The sequence below is a fragment of the Mustela putorius genome, unplaced genomic scaffold (genome assembly GCF_011764305.1).
Source record: "Mustela putorius furo isolate JIRA1106 unplaced genomic scaffold, ASM1176430v1.1 tig00000561_pilon_pilon_pilon, whole genome shotgun sequence".
Lineage (NCBI taxonomy): Eukaryota > Metazoa > Chordata > Mammalia > Carnivora > Mustelidae > Mustela > Mustela putorius.
In genome coordinates, this window is record NW_025421415.1 from 680,270 (window position 1) to 700,578 (window position 20,309).

The following is a 20,309-nucleotide window of genomic DNA, read 5'->3' on the forward strand; positions in this document are numbered from 1 at the left end:
CTTCCAATACAGCCAACCCGCTATAAAGAGGTAGGGGAACCCCCATCACTGCCCTCCCCCTCCTTCACTTGAAGTAGCTCCAAATGACCTTCCACCTCCCTAACGAGGGCCACAACTTCCGAGGTGCCACATCTGCCGACACAGAGACTCTCCTCTCTCTCGGCTCCCTTGCATCATTTGAGACTCTGGCCACTCCTTTCTGGAAGCATTCCCCTCTCTCGGCTTTGTGATACCACCTATCTCCTCATTTTTCTCCCAACGCTCTGACATCGCCTTATGTCCTTTGCGAGTCCTGCTCCTCCTTTACTTGGACTTTAAATACCCAAGTGGGGCTTCTGGATTCAATAGGGCCCTCTCTCTTCTTGGTCTCCGAGTCTCTGTGGGTGGGGCGCGGCTGCACTGTCCGGCCTTACACGCTGTAAGTGACACGCGTCACTTACACGCTGCTGCTGCTGCTTGTCTGGGCTTCTAGTCACCTCCTTACGTGCCAGCTGCGTGTTTATGTCGGATGTCTCATGGAATTCTAAAGAGGATCCCTGAATCCCGTTCCCCGACTTGTTCCTCCTTCGACGCCCCCTCAGTCCTGGGCATTCAGTTTACTGATACACGCACTCCGCGACCGCAGTCCCTCTCCCTCACATTCCCCTTCAGCCTATCACCAGCTCCTGAGTGCTCTGTGCTCAAAATATATGCCCATCTGCCCTCTTTTCTCCGTCTTCTCAGCCACTGGCTAGGACCGGCCACCTGTATGTTTCATTGGGGTTAATGGCATGAACCAGTCCCACCCATTTCTTCACCACCAACCCTCGCACACCCTGTTTCCCACAGAGTGGCCAGAAGGGTATATTTTAAAATGCTAAGTGGATCCTTTCACTTCTGTGTGAAATTCCCCCAGACACCCCATTTCTGTTAACATTCTTCCTTGTGGCCAGGAAACCCCCAAATGAGTTGGCCTGTGACAACTTTCCCCAGCCACATCTTTGACAGCTTCCTCTCTGGCTCACTGTGCTCTAGAGGTAAGAACTATAGAATCTGCCAGACTTTTTTCTGCTATAGGCATTCAAAAGTGTGCTTCCTTCTACCCAGATCTCCACAAAATGATCTCATCTCTTGTGTTTTCCCTCAGATCTTCACGTAGTTGGCTTCTCCTTCCCTGATCTAGCTTAAATGTCACTTCCATGATGAGACTTCTCAGCTGCTCTCTTCTAGGACCCTGCAAAGTGCTCTACATTTTGTGATTCCTCATTCATCTGTATGCTTGCTTTACTATCTGGTTCCCTCATGAGGACAGGGATTATGTCTATTTCATTCCCCTCTGCACCCCCAGAACCGTATGCTAATAGGTGTTGAATAAATGGACTATATAAGAGTATTTTGGCATTCTGTTAATTCAGCGCCTCTGAACAAGCTTTGTTATATTCTTATCTTGCTTACATGCGAGATTGCCACATTTCACCATTGAAAGAATTGGCACCTGAAAGAACAAATTCTCAGTGACCCTAAATTTAGGCTAATGCCATTAACAATAAACAACGTAGGCAAATTCTTCCACTCTACTGTTTCTAAGAAAAATTGTTAAGGAATACCGTTTTCCTAACTCTGCTCCCATTCAGAAGCTTCTCAGTTAAGTGCTTACCAAAACCAAGGCAGGGAGCAGGCTTTGGGATTTAGGGCCTCAGGAATCGGAAATGAGCTCAATCAGGTTTTACCACTGGTTTCTTAGATTCCATTACCTATATGTGACCCAAATAGAGAAAATATAGGTGACTCAGTTGGAAAGCATCTGCCTTCGCCTCAGGTCATGATCCCGGGGCTCTGGGATCAAACCCCACATCGGCTTCCCTGCTCAGCGGGGAGTCAGACTCTCCCTCTCCCCTCCCCCACTTGTGCTTGCACACTTTCTCTCTCTCTCTCAAATGAATAAAATCTTAAAAAGAAAATATTAACTGCGTGTTTAAGGAATAATTGTAGTTTTGATAAGGCCATTATGCCCTGTTTTGGAAAGAAGGCTGGAGTTAGGGAACCTTGGTGTTGGTGGAAGAGTCCGCAGGCACGCTTTGCGATTTGCGACATGATACTTAAACTTCCCAGAGTTCTCATTTATTTCAAGTGAGAATAAGGAAGAACTTCATCCATCCTGCAGAGTTGTTGCCTAAACCTCTAACGAAACCGAACCCTTGGCCTTGTACTCAGAAACTTAGAAAGCCTTACACAAATACATGGTATTAGCAATTTCAAAATATTACACACAAGCAATGAATCACGGAGCACTGCATCAAAAACTAATGATGTACTGTATGGTGACTAACATAACATAATAAAAAAAATGCTAGATGGAGGAAATTTTAGGAACATTCCAATTAAAGAATATCATTTTTGAGAAATTCGTAAAATACACGGAGGGTTGTTTTTTTTTTTCATTGTTTATAGTAGTGCTTGTGAAGTGTATACCAAGCTGCCTCAGGAGACTGAAGAAAGGAACTCTGCCACTCATTTACCCCAGGAAAAGCCTCTGACTGCACTCTGCATTTGTTTGACTGTACCTTCTCTTTCTCTCAGAGACCTCCTAACTAAAACCTGGGGTCCAGGTGGGAGCTCTTGTGTACAGACCCCAGGAGGGCTGTCAAGAGAAGAGAAAGCTACAGCCAGCTTTAAGCCTTACTCCTCTTTTCTCCTCCCGTTCAGACCTTACACTGCTTTCCTCTCAAAAAGGAGACCATGTTTCACAGACTTACCACTTTGCTTCTCATGGAAAACAGAATTCATTTCACTTTTAGCCAGAAAACAGGAGAGAACACTGTGCTCCTACCCTGAAGACATAACCCCTCTTCTCTTTCTTTTTCTTGGGTCTGAAGCTCTATTTCTAATGGAAATACCTAGCTCTGTATTTAGAAGTTAAATCCTCGGGCACTGGGGGAGTCAGCGGTTGGAGATGGAGAATAGAGAGATGTGAAGTAGAGGCTAGAGAGGAGGGATTTTCCCACCTCCAAACGTCCTCCATCCCCTCCCCTTCTCTCCCTTCTGGAAGACCAATAACTTGGTGTTCTTTGTCCTTGGCTGTAGATCAACCCTGTAAAACATCGCCACCTTCAGTTACAACTGGTAAGTGTGTGTCTGCACTTTCCAGAAGGCACACGGAGCTTCCTTAACACTTCGCAGATAGCGCCCAGAGCAAGCTGTCCCCTGTTTCAATGCTTAGTTTGATGAGCCTCTTCTCAGTCCCTCATCCTATGTGTCTCTCCCTACAGTTCAGCACAGCAGGGAGAGAAAGAAAAGAAGGAGCCTGGAACAGGGGCCTGGAACCGGGGCCTGGAGTGAATACAAGGCTTAATGCACTCAAGGGGCTTGGTTAATGGCAAAATGAAGGTCAGCAATACTTTTTAGATGACAGAATGACTGAAACCATGGACTTTCTTCAGACCCATCAACTGCTCTTCTGCGTAAACTGTGCTTTCGAAGCTCAGAGGTTTAAAGTTGTCAAAATATTGAGTCTGATTTCATGAGAGAATGTGCCTCTTTGGTGAAGTATCTTTTCTGTCTAGTGTGGTGTAAGGGCTTGAGGATGATTTGGAGTTTTCACAGAACAAAGAAATGGGTACGGATAGGGCGCAAAGATGAGCAAGTCTGGACATTTTTGGGCAGAGCTGGAAGTAATGAAACATGAATCTGACACTTTCAGCAGCTGCTTGATACCAACAACCACTTAAAGTTAGAACTTGAGAACCAAACCAGCATTTCCTTCCCAATAGAATTTAATGTCTTAATGTGAATAGATCATTGGTTGCTATTTTTATAATGAGAAAGAAAGAGCTCTGTTTTCCCCCTTCAGACTTATAATACCCCCAATAAAGTGTTCATGGCATCAGTGAAAGAGAGGAACCAGCAGTAACGTGGGAAAGTTCCAGAAACAGGCTTTCTTCACACAGAAGAAACATCATGGTCCTACACAATTCTCCAAATCCAGAGTTAACACAACCCTTTGTTTTGGATCAGGTTACAGTCTAGTCTCCCAGGTTGGACCAGAAGAGTGCCCAGCAGGTCATCCACACTCTTCTTCCTATAGTCATGAGGTGGTATGAGTCACCTGTCACCATTCCTTCCAGAGCCTGAGGTATTTGCAAGAAGTGAGCCCACTGCAGATTTAAGTTTACAGTGGTTTAAGGAAACTCATGACTACTGCTGATGCTCCCAGTCTTTTTTTTTTTTAATTATATTAATTTATTTGACAGATAGAGATTACAAGTAGGCAGAGAGGCAGGCAGAGAGAGAGAGAGAGAGAGGAGGAAGCAGGCTCCCTGCTGAGCAGGGAGCCCGATGTGGGGCTCAATCCCAGGACCCTGGGATCATGACCTGAGCCGAAGGCAGAGGCTTTAACTTACTGAGCCACCCAGGTGCCCCGACTCCCAGTCTTTCATAATGTCCTTCTCTTCGGTGTAAAAATAGAAGCAAATGGAATGTTGGAGAACTTAACAGGTATATCCTTGAAGGTGCCTAGACTTTGGCAACTATAGATGTGGCGTGTGTGGTTAATGTACATTTTGAGGCAATTACAAGTAAAACTGACCCTTTTGTTTCTCTTGGAAAATAGAATTCATTTAACTTTGACAGTAAAATGTAGGGAAACATTATTTTATCCTAAAGACATACCCCTTTTCTTTCTTTTCTTGATGTCTAAAGCTAATTTTCTAATAGGGACACATAACTCCATATTTAGAAGTAAAATAAATAGGCATCTGGGGAGCCAGCATTGACGTTCATTCTCGAAAATTGGATCCACCGATGGAATAGCAAACTGTACATTATCTTCCTAAGAAAATACTAATTTATCAGTCCCAAGAGCCAACGAGTTGTTCTGTGTCAGCAATCAGCTTAGCCTCATAATTATAAATTTGTAAGGATCTGTTGAAAGACATGGATCCAGAAGAATTATAGTGTTTCATAGTGAGTCACTTAGAAGAAAGAGCCCTGTTATTTGTAGACATTCCATATAGTCATAGAAATTTAGAGATGGATCAGGTCTTAGCAATCATATAGTCTAACCCTTTTATTTTACACATGAAGAAATCAAGGCCTGGAACCTATTGTAGGAAACATATGAAAATATTTCCATATGCAGCACATCTTCGAAATGTCTGACTGTCTTCAATACGTTGCTAACTCTGCCTTTGAAATGTTCAACACGATGTGCCCCTAATGTGGCAAGGGTGACTCGTTAACAATGTGGACTGTACTTTGCATCTTTAGAGTATTCTTTTCTTCCTTTCCTTCCACCCTCCCCCCTTTATTCATTCATTCATTAGAAGATAAGCCACTGGGCCCCCCGTATCTGTGAGATGCTAGCTAGGCCAGACAGATGGCTGATTGGAAACATAAGGAGGTTCATGAGCAGTCTTTGCCTTAGAGGAACTCTCAAGATAGACGGTGAGACAGATGCTGGTGTGAAGAGTTGCAAAAGAGCTTCATAAATATCTAACTCTTGGTATGGGCAAGTATATCTCAGGGCACTGAGAAGCAGGGAGTAAGGGTTTCCTGGGAGAGTCAGTCACCCCGAGGGGAATCTCCTCAGATGAGCCTCATCTCGGGCAGAGAAAGCAGTCAGGGCATTGTTGGAAGACGGGCATCTTGCCCAAAGGCAGGAGTGTTGAAGGAAGAACGTGGTGTGTCTAGAAATGGGGAGTTTAGCAATGGAGGGTGCAGGGAGAAATTAGTAATGTGGGATGATGGGTGCTTCAATGAGAAGATAAATTAGAAAATAAACACAGGCATACCTCGTCTTATTGCGCCTCATTTTCCTCATGCCTTTCAAATATTGCATTTTTATTGATTTATTTTCTTTTTTACAAATTGAAGGTTTGTGGCAATGCGGTCAAACAAGTCTCTCTGCGCCATTTTCCCAAGAGCATTTGCTCACTTCATGTCTCTGTCTCATTTTGGTCATTCTCACAATTTTTAAATTTTTTTCATTCTTACTATGTGCGTGAGGTTGATTGATGACCCATGATCTTTGCTGCTACTCTTTTAATTGTTTTGGAGCTCATGAACCACACCCATATCAGATGGCAAATTTAATCGATAAAGGCTGTGTGCGTACTGACTACTCCACCACCAGCCGTTTTCCCATCTCCCTCTTCTCGGGCCTCTCTGTTCCCTGAGTCTCCCCAGTATTGAAATTAGGCCAGTCAGTGATTCTATAAGGACCTCGCAGGCTTCAAGTGAAAGAAGAGTTGCACATCTCTACTTCAGGTTAAAAGCTAGAAAGGATTACATTTAGCGAGAAAGGCATGATTCAAAGCTAGGACAGGCTGAAAGCTAGGTCTCTTGCACCCAACAGTCAGGTTGTGAAGGCAAAAGAAAAATTTTTAAAGGAAATTAAAAGCGCTGCTCCAGTGAACACACAAATGATAAGAAAGCACAACAGCCTTACTGCTGATATGGAGAGAGTCTTAGTTTAGTAGTCCCATTAGAAGATCAAAGCAGCCACAACGTTGCCTTGAGCCAAAGCCTCATGGAGAGCAGGCTCTTAACTTTCTTCAATTCTGTGGAGGCGAGAGAGGTGAGGAAGTTGCAGAAGAAAAGTTGGAAGCTAGTAGATGTTGGTTTTTGAAACTTAAGGAAAGAAGCTGTTTTTGTTAACAGAAAGTGGGGAAGGGGGAAGCAGCTTATGCTGATGTAGAAGCTACAGCAAGTTCTCCAGAAGATCTAGCTAAGACCATTCATGAAGGTGGCTCCACCAGACAACAGATTTTCAGTGTAGATGAAACAGCCCTCTGTCAGAAGAAGGTGCTGTCTTGGACTTTTATAGCTAGGGAGAAGAAATCAGGTTCTGGCTTCAAGGGACAGGTGACTCTCCTGTTAAGAGCTCATGTAGCTCGAAACTTTAAGTTGAAACCAGTGCTCATTTGCCATTCTGAAGATCCTAGGGCCCTTAAGAATTTTGCTAAATGTTCTCTGCCTGTGCCCTAAGAATGCAACAACAAAACCCACAGGACAGCACATCTGTTTACAACATGGTTTACTGAATATTTTAAGTTAAGTTCTACCAGTCAGGGAAAAAAATTTTTTTCTTTCAAAGTATCACTGCTCATTGACCATATACCTGGTCACCCAAGAGCTTTGGTGGAGATGGACAATGACAATGTTGTTTTCATGCTTGCTAACACAACATTCATTCGGCAACCCATGGATCAAGGAGTCATATTGACTTTCAAGTCTTATTGTTAAAGAAACACATTTTGGAAGGCTAGAGCTGCCATGGATAGTGATTGCTCTGATGGTTCTCGGCGAAGTAAGTTGAAAACCTTGTGGAAAGGAGTCACATTCTAGATAAATAAAGCATATCTATAATTCATGAGAAGAGGTACAAATACCAACATTCACAGAAGTTTGGAAGAGGTTGATTCCACTTCTCATGGATGAGCTTGAAGGGTTCAAGACTTCAGTGGAGGAAGTCATTACAGATGTGGTGGAAATAGAAGAGAACTAGACTTAGAAGTAGAGCCTGAAGATGCGATTGAATTGCTGCCATCTCATGATAAAACTTGAATGGATGATAAGTGGCTTCTTATGGATGTGCAAAGATGAATCTACTCCTGAGGAAGGTGCTGTGAAGATTGATGAAAGGACAACAGAGGATTTAGAACAGGACATAAACTTGATTGCTGCAACAGTGGCAGGGTTTGAGAGGACTGTGTCCAAACTTGAAAGAAATTCAACTGTTGGGTAAATGCTATCAAACAACATCACATGCTACCAAGGAATTGTTAGTGAATCTATTGATATAGCTAATGTCATCGTTGTATTACTTTAAGAAATTGCCAAGGCCACCCCAGCACCCACCACCGTGATGGGTCAGCAACCATCTGCATTAAGGCAAGACCCTCCATCGGCCAAAAGATGACTTGCTAAAAGGTCAGATGATGGTTAGTATTTTTCAGTAATACAATATTTTTAGCTAAGGTATGTATGTTGTTTTTTTGGATCTGATGCAGTTACACACTTAATAACATGGACATAACTTTTATACACCCTGGGATGTCAGAAGATTCATTTGACTTGCTTTATTGAGATTTTCCCCTTATCACAGCGGTTTGGAATTGAACCTGCAAGATCTCTGAGGTATGCCTGTAAAAAGAAAAATCTGCATCTTTTTTTATTAATTAATTTATTTTTTTAAATAAACATATAATGTATTTTTATCCCCAGGGGTATAGGTCTGTGAATGGCCAGGTTTACACATTGCACAGCACTCATCATAGCACATACCCTCCCCAATGTCCATATCCCCACCACCCTCTCTCGTACCACCTCCCCGCAGCAACCCTCATCTGTTTTTTGAGATTGAGTCTTTTATGGTTTGTCTCCCTCCCAATCCCACCTTCTTTCATTTCTTCTTTTCCTACCCCCCAACCCCCCCCCCCAATTGCATCTCCACTTCCTCATTTCAGGGAGATCATATGATACTTGTCTCTCCAATTGACTTATTTCGTTAAGCATGATACCCTCTAGTTCCATCCACTTCGTTGCAAATGGCAAGATTTCATTCCTTTTGATGGCTGCATAGTATTCCATTGTGTACATATACCACATCTTCTTTATCCATTCATCTGTTGATGGACATCTAGGTTCTTTCCATAGTTTGGCTGTTGTGGACATTGCTGCTATAAACATTCGGGTGCACATGCCCCTTCAGAGCACCACGTTTGTATCTTTAGGATATATACCCAGTAGTGCAATCGCTGGGTCATAGGGTAGCTCTATTTTCAACTTTCTGAGGAACCTCCATGTTGTTTTCCAGAGTGGTTGAACCACAAACGGTGTAGGAGGGTTCCCCTTTCTCCCCCTCCTCACCAGCATCTGTCATTTCCTGACTTGTTAATTTTAGCCATTCTGACTGGTGTGAGGTGGTATCTCATTGTGGTCTTGATTTGTATTTCCCTGATGCTGACTGATATGGAGCATTTTTTCATGTGTCTGTTGGCCATCTGGATGTCTTCTTTGCCCAAATGTCTGTTCATGTCCTCTGCCCATTTCTTGATTGGATTATTTGTTCTTTGGGTGTTGAGTTTCATAAGCTCTTTATAGATTTTGGATACTAACCCTTTATCTTATATGTCGCTTGCAAATATCTTCTCCCATTCTGTCAGTTGTCTTTTGGTTTTGTTAACTGTTTCCTTTGCTGTGCAAAAGCTTTTGATCTTGATGAAATCCCAATAGTTCATTTTTGCCCTTGCTTCTGTTGTCTTTGGCGATGTTCCTAGGAAGAAGTTGCTGCCGTTGAGGTCAAAAAGGTTGCTGCCTGTGTTTTCCTCAAGGATTTTGATGGATTCCTTTCTCACATTGAGGTCCTTCGTCCATTTTGAGTCTATTTTTGTGTGTGGTGTAAGGAAATAGTCTAATTTCATTTTTCTGCATGTCACTGTCCAATTATCCCAGCACCATTTGTTGAAGAGGCTGTCTTTTTTCCATTGGACATTCCTTCCTGCTTTGTCGAAGGTTAGTTGACCATAGAGTTGAGGGTCTATTTCTGGGCTCTCTATTCTGTTCCATTGATCTATGTGTCTGTTTTTGTGCCAGTACCATACTGTCTTGATGACAGCTTTTTAATAGAGCTTGAAGTCTGGAATTGTGATGCCACCAACTTTGGCTTTCTTTTTCAGTATTCTTTTGGCTATTCAAGGTCTTTTCTGGTTCCAGATAAATTTTAGGATTGTTTGTTCTATTTCTTTGAAAAAATTGGATGGGATTTTGATAGGTATTTCATTAAATGTGTAGATTGCTTTAGGTAGAATAGACATTTTCACAATATTTGTTCTTCCAATTCATGAGCATGGAACATTTTTCCATTTCTTTGTGTCTTCCTCAATTTCTTTCATGAGTACTTTATAGTTTTCTGAGTATAGATTTTTAGCCTCTTTGGTTAGGTGTATTCTTAGGTATCTTATGGTTTGGGGTGCAATTGTAAATGGGATTGACTCCTTAATTTCTTCTTCTTCTGTCTTATTGTTAGTATAGAGAAATGCAACTGATTTCTGTGCATTGACTTTATATCCTGACACTTTACTGAATTCCTGTACAAGTTCTAGCAGTTTTGGAGTGGAGCCTTTTGGGTTTTCCACATATAGTATCATATCATATGCAAAGAGTGATAGTTTGACTTCTTCTTTGCCGATTTGGATGCCTTTAATTTCTATTTGATGTCTAATTGCTGAGGCTAGGACTTCTAGTACTATGTTGAACAGCAGTGGTGATAACGGACATCCTTGCCATGTTCCTGACCTTAGCGGAAAAGCTTTCAGTTTTTCTCCATTGAGAATGATATTTTCAGGGGTTTTTTCATAGATGGCTTTGATCATATTGAGGTATGTGCCCTCTATCTTTACACTTTGAAGAGTTTTAATCAGGAAGGGATGCCGTACTTTGTCAAATGCTTTTTTAGCATCTACTGAGAGTATCATATGGTTCTTCTTTCTTTTATTAATGTATTGTACCACATTGATTGATTTGCGGATGTTGAACCAACCTTGCAGCCCTGGAATAAATCCCACTTGGTCGTTGTGAGTAATCCTTTTAATGTACTGTGGATCCTATTGGCCAGTATTTTGGTCAGAATTTTCGCATCTGTGTTCATCAAGGATATTGGTCTGTAATTCTCTTTTTTGATGGGATCCTTGTCTGGTTTTGGGATCAAGGTGATGCTGGCCTCATTCAATGAGTTTGGAAGTTTTCCTTCCATTTCTATTTTTGGAACAGTTTCAGGAGACTAGGAATTAATTCTTCTTTAAATGATTGGTAGAATTCCCCTGGGAAGCCGTCTGGCGCTTTTGTTTGTTTAGAGATTTTTGATGACTGTTTCAATCTCCTTACTGGTTGTGGGTCTGTTCAGGTTTTCTATTTCTTCCTGGTTCAGTTGTGGTAGTTTATATGTCTCTGGAAGTGTATCCATTTCTTCCAGATTGTCGAATTTATTGGTGTAGAGTTGATCATAGTCTGTTCTTATAATTGTTTTTATTTCTTTGGTGTTGGTTGTGATCTCTCCTTTTTCATTCATGATTTTATTTATTTGGGTCCTTTCTCTCTTCTTTTTGATAAGTCTGGCCAGGGGTTTGTCAATCTTATTAATTCTTTCAGAGAACCAGCTCCTAGTTTCATTGATTTGTTTTATTGTTTTTTTAGTTTCTATTTCATTGATTTCTGCTCTGATCTTTATGATTTCTCTTCTTCTGTGTTTAGTCTTTCTTTGTTGTTCTTTCTCCAGCTCCTTTACATGTAGGGTTAGGTTGTGTATTTGAGACCTTTCTTGTTTCTTGAGAAAGGTTTGTACCACTATATATTTTCCTCTCAGGACTGCTTTTGTTGTGTCCCACAGATTTTGAACCATTGTGTTTTCATTATCATTTGTTTCCATGAATTTTTTCAATTCTTCTTTAATTTCCTGGTTGACACATTCATTTTTTAGAAGGATGCTGTTTAGTCTCCATGTATTTGGATTCTTTCCAAATTTCCTCTTGTGATTGAGTTCTAGTCTCAGAGCATTGTGGTCTGAAAATAATGATCCCAATCTTTTGATACTGGTTGAGACCTGATTTATGACCCAGGATGAGGTCTATTCTGGAGAATGTTCCATGTGCACTAGAAAAGAATGTAAATTCTATTGCTTTGGTATGGAATGTTCTGAATATATCTGTGATGTCCATCTGGTCCAGTGTGTCATTTAAGGCTTTTATTTCCTTATTGATCTTTTGCTTAGATGATCAGTCCATTTCAGTGAGGGGAGTGTTAAAGTCCCCTACTATTATTGTATTATTGTTGATGTATTTCTTTGATTTTGTTATTAATTGGATTATATAGTTGGCTGCTTCCATGTTAGGGGCATAGATATTTAAAATTGTTAGGTCTTCTTGTTGGACAGACCCTTTGAGTATGATATAGTGTCCTTCCTCATCTCTTATTATAGTCTTTGGCTTAAAATATAATTGATCTGATTTAAGGATTGCCACCACTGCTTTCTTCTGATGTCCATTAGCATGGTACATTGATTTCCACCCCCTCACTTTAAATCTGGAGGTGTCTTCGGGTCTAAAATGAGTTTCTTGTAGGCAACATATTGATGGGTTTTGTTTTTTTTATCCATTCTGATACCCTGTGTCTTTTGATTGTGGCATTTAGCCCATTTCCATTCAGGGTAACTGCTGAGAGATATGAATTTAGTGCCATTGTATTGCCTGTAAGGTGACTGTTACTATATATTGTCTCTGTTTCTTTCTGATCTACTACTTTTAGGGTCCTTCTTTGCTTAGAGGACCCCTTTCAATATTTCCTGTAGAGCAGGTTTGGTGTTTGCAAATACTTTGTTTTTGTTTGTCCTGGAAGCTCTTTATCTCTCCTTCTATTTTCAATGATAGCCTAGCTGGATATAGTATTCTTGGCTGCATGTTTTTCTCGTTTAGTGCTATGAATATATCATGCCAGTTCTTTCTGGCCTGACAGGTCTCTGTGGATAGGTTCACTGCCAATCTAATGTTTTTACCCTTGTATGTTACAGACTTCTTTTCCCGGGCTGCTTTCAGAATTTTCTCTTTGTCGCTAAGACTTGTAAGTTTTACTATCAGGTGATGAAGTGTGGACCTATTTTTATTGATTTTGAGGGGCATTCTTAGCATCTCCTGGATTTTGATGTTTGTTCCCTTTGCCATATTAGGGAAATTCTCTACAATAATTCCCCACAATATACCTTCTGCTCCCCTCTCTCTTCTTCTTCTTCTGGAATCCCAATTATTCTATTGTTGTGTCGTCTTATGGTGTCACTTATTTCTCGAATTCTCTCCTCGTGGTCCAGTATTTGTTTGTCTCTCTTGTGCTCAGCTTCTTTATTCTCGGTCATTTGGTCTTCTATGTCACTAATTCTTTCCTCTGCCTCATTTATCCTAGCAATAATAGCTTCCATTTTTTATTGTACCTCATTGATAGCTTTTTTTATTTAACTTGGTTAGATTTTAGTTCTTTTATTTCTCCAGAAAGGGCTTTTATCTCTCCGGAGAGCGTTTCTCTAATATCTTCCATGCCTTTTTGGAACCTGGCTAGAACCTTGAGAATCGTCATTCTGAACTCTAGATCTGTCCTATTACCAATGTCTGTATTTATTAGGTCCCCAGCCTTCGGTACTGCCTCTTGTTCTTTTTTTTCTGGTGAGTTTTTCCACCTTGCCATTTTGTCCCGATAAGATTTGCTTTCTCCTCCTCTGGAATTCCGCTGTTCTCCTTGGTGAGTGAACTTGGTCTTGGCTGGGTTTCTTGTTGATCTTCTGTGGGAGGGGCCTGTTGTAGTGATTCTCAAGGGTCTTTGCCCCAGGCAGAATAGCACCACCCTTACCAGGGGCCGGGCTAAGTAATCCGCTAGGGTTTGCTTTCAGGAGCTTTTGCTCCCTGAGAACTTTCCGTAGAGTTCCTGAGGACAGGAATGAAGATGGAGGCCTCCCAATCTCTGGCCCGGAGGAGCCGAGACCTCAGGGTTCCACTCCTCAGTGCGCTCTCAGAGAAAATTGCCCAACTGCCCCCGTCTCCCTGACCTCTGGTCACGCTTGGAGGAAAGCGCTCAATCGCTCGCACTTGGAGAAAAGCGCCTGGTCGCTTCCGCCTCCATGGCCTTCAGCCACGCTCCGAACTCACCCAGCCTGTGACCAGTTCAAGGTAACCCTGAGCTAAGAGCTCACTCCTCGGCTTTGTTGCTGTAGCCGGCTTCCCCACTCTAATACCTGTGAGCTCTGCGACACTCAGACACCCCCGGTCCTTCTGTGACCCCCGGGACCTGGGATTAGGGTGACCCCACATGGGCTTCCCCCCAGTTTAGCCTCTGGAGCAATGTTCCTCCGTGGAGCAGACTTTTAAAAGTCCTGATTTTGTGCTCTGTTGCTCCACTGCTTGCCGGGAGCCGGCCCCTCCCCCTGCAGTCTATCTTCCCGGCGCTTTGGATTCACTTCTCCACAGGTCTTACCTTTCAGAAAGTGATTGGTTTTCTGTTTCTAGAATTGTTGCTCTTCTTCTCTTTAGTTACCCATTGGATTTGTAGGTGTTCACAATGGTTAGATAAGCTATCTAGCTGATCTCCTGCTACCTGATGTCATCTCAGCGTGCTACTTCTCTGCCATCTTGACTCCTCCGAAAAATACGCATCTTATGCTGAGGAATTTAGTTACTATCCTGAGTGACAGTTTCCCAAACCTTAGTAATTTAAGTATTATTTCCACAATATGTGTTATATCCAAAGCTGCCTTATGTTATTTTTGCTCTCCTTGTAAACTACTTGTACTGTTATTTGTTTAACATTTTCCTCGAATGTCTTATTTTGAAACATAACCTGTTTTCAAGTAGCTAGAACACCAGTATTGTAAATAGAAAATCAATGTCACGGGTGCCTGGGTGGTTCAGTCAGTTAAGCGTCTGCCTTCGGCTCAGGTCATGATCCTGGAGTGCTGGGATTGGACCCCAGGTTGGACTCCCTGCACAATGGGGAGTCTGCTTCTCCCTCTTCCCCTTACCCCACTTGTGTGCATGCTCTCTCTCTGAAGTAAATAAAATCTTAAATAAATAAATAAATAAATAAAACCAAGATCACTTGCAGTCAATTCAAGGTCACCATTAAAACGAATGTGATTAAAATAAAACATTCCTGTTAACTCTTTGCTTTTCAAAGTCTCTGAGCCTGAGGCTTATAGTTTCATTATTTTAAAGGGAGATGGTAGGTTTGGGAGAGGAGTTAAATTCACTGTAGCACTAAACTGAGACTCCTCGAATGAATAAGGGGGAGGAAAGAGAGTTGAACAACACATGGTTCTTTAAGTCAAGAGTGTTCAGCATGGTTCCTGTGTACCATGTTTGATACTGCAGGGATATGCATGCTACGCAGGGGGACATGTCATAGGCCGTACTGGGCTACCTGAGGATTCAGAGCTAAGAAGTGGCAAAATCAGACCTTCATGGAGAGTGATGATTCAGGACTAGAAAAGGAGACCAGAGAAGTAAGCTAGAACTTTGTAGAGGATGTGCAAGGATTCCCGTATGGTCCAGTCAGCATAACAGGATGAAAAAGAGGGACCAGATTTGAGAAAAATCTGTGATCTGGCCACAGCAGGAGTTGGTGCCCGGAAGGAATGAGCGATGCAGGTCAAGGAAAGAGAAGGGCCGGTGATGCTCCCCAGCAGGATTGTTTGGGAGACTGTGGTCTCATGTGGTCTCATGTGACTGTGGTCACATGACCCAGGCCACGTTTACAAAGAAGAGATAGTAGTAGAGTATGTGTACTTGGTGAGTGGCAAGGAGGGGGGGAGCAAATAAGGGATGAGAGTGTTAAGATTCCTTGCTTTGGAATGTGCTGCCTGTGACAAATATGCACCCATCCTAGGCTCACATCAAATGTTCACTGAGGATACAGCAGAGAGGGGAAGGTCAGCAAGCAGGCCACTGGAAACCACCCTGCTGGAACTTAGAGACAGTCCCAATGCCAGCGAGTCTGGAAGAGACCCCAGTGGCCTATCAATTGGCCTCAGAAACACTTGAATTTACTTAATGACCATTTCAGAAAATTTGTAACATAAGCAGGTAGACAAGTTCAAGGTATACTAGACATATTTACTTTCATAAGATGTTAGAAATGAATCCATACAACCAAAAACTCTTTAAGAACCTCTTTCTATAAAGCAATTTACTGAGTGCTTTTAGGGGTAGAGAGATAAATTAGACACAGACCCTGTTCTCATAGAGCTTGTAAAGATCTAATAAGAGAATGGATAAAATTTTCAGGGATTTAAAGCTTAACATATGAGGCCTTTATTCATGATTTCCAGAAAAAAACTTAATCTCAAAACTTCCTTAGTAAGCATAATCTGAAATTTGTCTTCATGTGTTTTTAGAAATTGATGATGGTGTTGGTGCAGAACAACAATATAAATGAAATTCGGGGTAGCCTCATAAAATTGGAAATTAAAACCTTGTCAGTCATTAGAAGCCCCTTTTCCTATGTTGTAGTTAAAATGCTCATTTTCCCAGCTCAGGAGAAATAATCTCAAGTTTTGTCTTATGTATAGCATAAACTTGCCCTTCCTTCTCAGATGAGTATATGTAGTAACGAATTGGAACATTCTCATCAGACCCTCTTGAACAATCAGTTTCATGTAACTGGGAATTTTTTGTTCCTGATCAACAGGACACAGACTAGAAAGTGTAGATTTCACTCTGAGCTTACAAAAGAATCAGGTTTGAAGAAAAGGAAGGACAACAAGCCTAACATTGATGCTCCTTCTTCAGTCTCTAGACCCATCTGTGGAAAGAAGTGTTTTCATAAGACTCAGACAGAATTCATTTCCATAGAGCATTCTTAATGGCTCCTGTCAGTACAAAACAGCTGGGAAACATATGGTATCCATTTCCCTGTATCACTTGGAAAAAATTTCACATGTAAATAAAGCCAACATAAAAGAGTAGCCCTTTGAACCCACGACCTTATACAATACCTAAATAGATTGGTACAATGCACTCGTTGTATTGGTCCACTAAATTATGTGACTTTAAAAATTGTTTATTACCTCCTGAGATGCACGTTTTCAAGAAGTTCCAAAGGAATCAAGGTAATTGGCAAAATATTAGCAAATACCATCCCTAATAATAAGTATGTATCTCTGAAATGTCAAGGAGTATATATGTGTATAAATACACACACACACACATAAACACACACACATATGTTGGCCACTGTATTTTAAGCATTTCAGAAAAACTGATGGATAAAATTAAAGGCATATTTACACATTATAAACTTTACATCCGCTATCTCTCTGCTGTTTGAAATAAGTAACCATGTGTTCTTGAAAGGAAGAGAGGAAAGCTTGGCAGAAATTTCTGGCAGACAATTTTTCATAGCTTCACATTTTTGGGGAAAAATAGACCTATAAAGGATAGGAAACCTTTTAAATTTATAATGGACCAACTGGAATTAGTTTTTGCCTTTGCATATTTACATTTCATAAATAACTTTAGAAAGCCCAGCTCTCATTGGTGATTATCACTCCTCTGAGTTTATTAACAGGACTTTTGTCCCCTGTGATATTAAGCTGTAAATCCCTCAGAATGATGCGCTTCGGGCATTTACAAGGAGATTTAATGCGTTGCACAAAGTGAGATTCAAATTCAAATACTAGCATTTGTTAATTTGCGCCAAGTACTATGTACAGCTTAGAACCAGAGCCAGTGAAAGGGAAGAGAAGCGGCAGCTCAGCAGCATCCAGATACCTTTCTTCCATTTTGGAGCATTCCTTGTTAATACCTGTTCCTTACTGGACAGAATCCAAGCCTCCCCCCACAGCTTATAGGATCCTCTTCATAGATTTTAACGGTCTTGGAACTAGACCATTTAGTGCAGACCCTCTGGAAAACCCCATGCCAAATTATGGTCTGTTTGGAGGTAAGACCCCATCCACCCACAGTTACATAGTATTCTGGCTCAGAATAGTTCCTTTCACCTCCTTAGCTTGCTTCTAGAACTTTCTCTGAATCCTTTTAGAACACTTCCCAATAGGAACAAGACTGACCGGTGATCTAAATTTGGGGAACTTTTAATAACTTTAACGCCACTTTCACCCCAGAACTGTGGTAGCCAGGGACTGTCCTAGAAGTTACAGGCCTGAATTCACCCCACCTCTCTCTTTCTTTTTTGGTTGTGTCCAGTAGCAAAGAATGGACACAAGACCATGCTTTGGGATTAAATACTTCCTACCTGTTGTTGTTCCAGAAAAAGGAGAACGAGATGGGAGGCCCCTAGTTGGAGGGCATGTGCTAAAACCTCCCCTCCACTGTAAAAGGGGGATGGTGTAAATGTAAGTGTAAGGGGAGGAGGCTATAAATCAGAGGTCTCCCAAGTTTTCAAGGGAGCTGGGTCAGTGGTCTAGTCAAGGGAGTGTCCCAGAGAGGAAGCAGAATCATCATGAGGGAGGAGACTATTGTTCCTGTGCCAGAAGGCACAGGGTTATCTTCCATTAGGCTAACCCAGAGAGATGGTGTTCTCTTTAACTTCCAGATGCATTGTTTCACACACACTCTGTGTCTACCAGACGCTCTCTCAAAGGCAAACCAGACCATCTTAATCGAAGCTTTGCAGATAAATGAGAAGAAAGAAAAATGCTCATTAACGTGCCCATCTCGGCCTCCCTTCTCTCCCTTTGCAGCTCCTTCTCCTCCTGGTTGTTCCCAGCTTTGCCAACATTGGAGGACACCCTTGAATCTCACAGCATGTTCTGTTGTGAAGTGTTAATACATGACGTGGCTGTGTCATTTTCCAGAGAGCACTGGGAAATGCCCCTGAATGGTGGTTCTCTGGGATAACCATCTGTGGGGGACAGTCATCCAATGGGTCACAGTTTCAGTTTGCCCAATATTAAGTAATTTACCCCTTTTCTATGTGGGACTTCTTAAACTTTAGGGATATACATATATGTATGTATGCATGTGTGTGTGAGTGTGTGTGTGTGTGTGTGCACATCCCTTCTCTCCCCAAACTACTTTGGAAGTTCATTTAACACAGAGGATCCAACCTCTCATTTCTGTTTTCCAAGGTCATGAAGAGTATCCTAATCATTCCAAAGAGGTATACCCATCCAGGGAATGAGTCTAAAAATCTTGATTGGTTGGCTTGCTTGTTTGTTTCAGCAGTCTGCTTTTTCCATGATTAGTATTTTCATTAATTTTGAGCCAATAGGCCATAACTTTTATCACTCACTGTTTTCCAGAAGTCAGCATGAACTGTTTGGTTTACCGTACACGTTCTCTCAAGGTTGTCCCCTCAGGCAGGGGCTTTCTTTGAACGTAACGTGAGTGGACTATGCCTGCCTTCATGGCCAAGATACCTTTGGCATTTCAATGTAATACTCTCCTCTTGTATGTATTTCTAAACAGTTTCGAGCTCCGGCTGGAATTGCAGCGTGTCGGCCCTCATTACAAACACACAGAAACCCACGGGAATCGCCGACGTGTACAGTAAGTTCCGTCCCGTGAAGCGAGTTTCCCCGCTAAAGCACCAGCCAGAGACTCTGGAGAACAATGAAAGCGATGACCAGAAGAACCAGAAGGTGGAGTACCAGAAAGGGGGTGATTCCGACCCAGGTCCCCAACCCGAAGAGCTCAGCCCTGGAGATGGAGACAGTGGTCCCCAAAGTAAGAGCACCGAGCCCAGCACCTTGCTGGGGGAACTGGAGCACTATGACCTTGACATGGATGAGATTCTGGATGTGCCTTACATTAAATCCAGTCAACAGCTTGCCTCTTACACCAAGGTGACTCCAGAGAAGAGAATTTTGGGTTTGTGCACCACCATCAATGGCCTTTCTGGCAAAGCCTGCTCTCCCGGCAGTGCTGAGAGTTCTCCAGCCAACACGACCCCGTTCTGTGTTCTTTCACCTGTGAAAAGCCCTCAGCTGAGAAAAACGTCGTCCGTCGCCCGTGACCAGCAAAAGCTCTCTGCTGAAGAGTCTGAGAACTCAACTGCACTGGTGAAGTGTGGCTCCGCCTACGAGCCCGAGAACCAGAATAAGGACTTCCTCAACAAGACCTTTAATGATGCTCCGGGTCGAAAACGCGAGAAGGCAGTGCCAGACTGTCAGCTCAGGGCCTTCCATCTGCAGTCCGCAGCCACGGAGCCCAAACTAGAAGAGCCCATCGGGAGTGGGAACTGGACCAGCTCCCAGGGCCCAGAAGAAAGGAGTGAGCATCTGAAAAAAGCGAAAAGCATCTTGAACATTGTTAAGGAAGGACAGATCTCTCTCCTGGTAAGTGTGATCTAAGTCCATCTTCTGAAGACTGGTTTCATTGGCTTTGGTTTCATTGGTGAGCGTTTGTTCCTTTCTGGCTTCATCTTTACTCATAGCTTGAGTTAGGGGATGTGCCTTCTGAATTTTAAAATGCAAAGGTAGGAGATTAATACAGGGGGGAAACCAACGGCTGGAGAAGGAATGTTATTCCACTTTAACTGTGCATGAATCTGACAGAAATAGGACCCATAATCTAAACAAAAACAAAACAAAGTTCAGCCCTTGCTTTCACGTGAATCTTAATGTCCTTCTTTCCCGTGTTCGAACGGGTCCCCGTGCTGTCACTCAGTTACTTGTGGGGACGTCAGTTCCTTGCTGATGGTGGGCTTGCCACATAACATGGACAGAGCGTCTTCTGTTTTATCCTGATCATTATTCAGAAGACTTGGACCAGGAAGTTTGAAAGCATTTGCAGATAGAAGCTTCCCCTAGAGCTTAGTTGCCCTCTGACCTCCATGGA

At 42.3% G+C, this 20,309-nt stretch overlaps 1 protein-coding gene across 5 annotated transcripts in view; it reads left to right on the top strand.

Moving 5' to 3' along the window:
• Positions 1 to 20,309, top strand: part of LOC101673611 (synuclein alpha interacting protein) — a 162,490-nt gene that overhangs the window by 103,980 nt on the left and 38,201 nt on the right. For all 5 annotated transcript variants that reach the window (XM_004761356.3, XM_045081415.1, XM_045081412.1 and 2 more), the window contains one exon: positions 18,939 to 19,807. In XM_004761356.3, the coding sequence (XP_004761413.2) occupies positions 18,939 to 19,807 (869 nt within the window). The remainder of the gene's footprint in view (positions 1 to 18,938; positions 19,808 to 20,309) is intronic.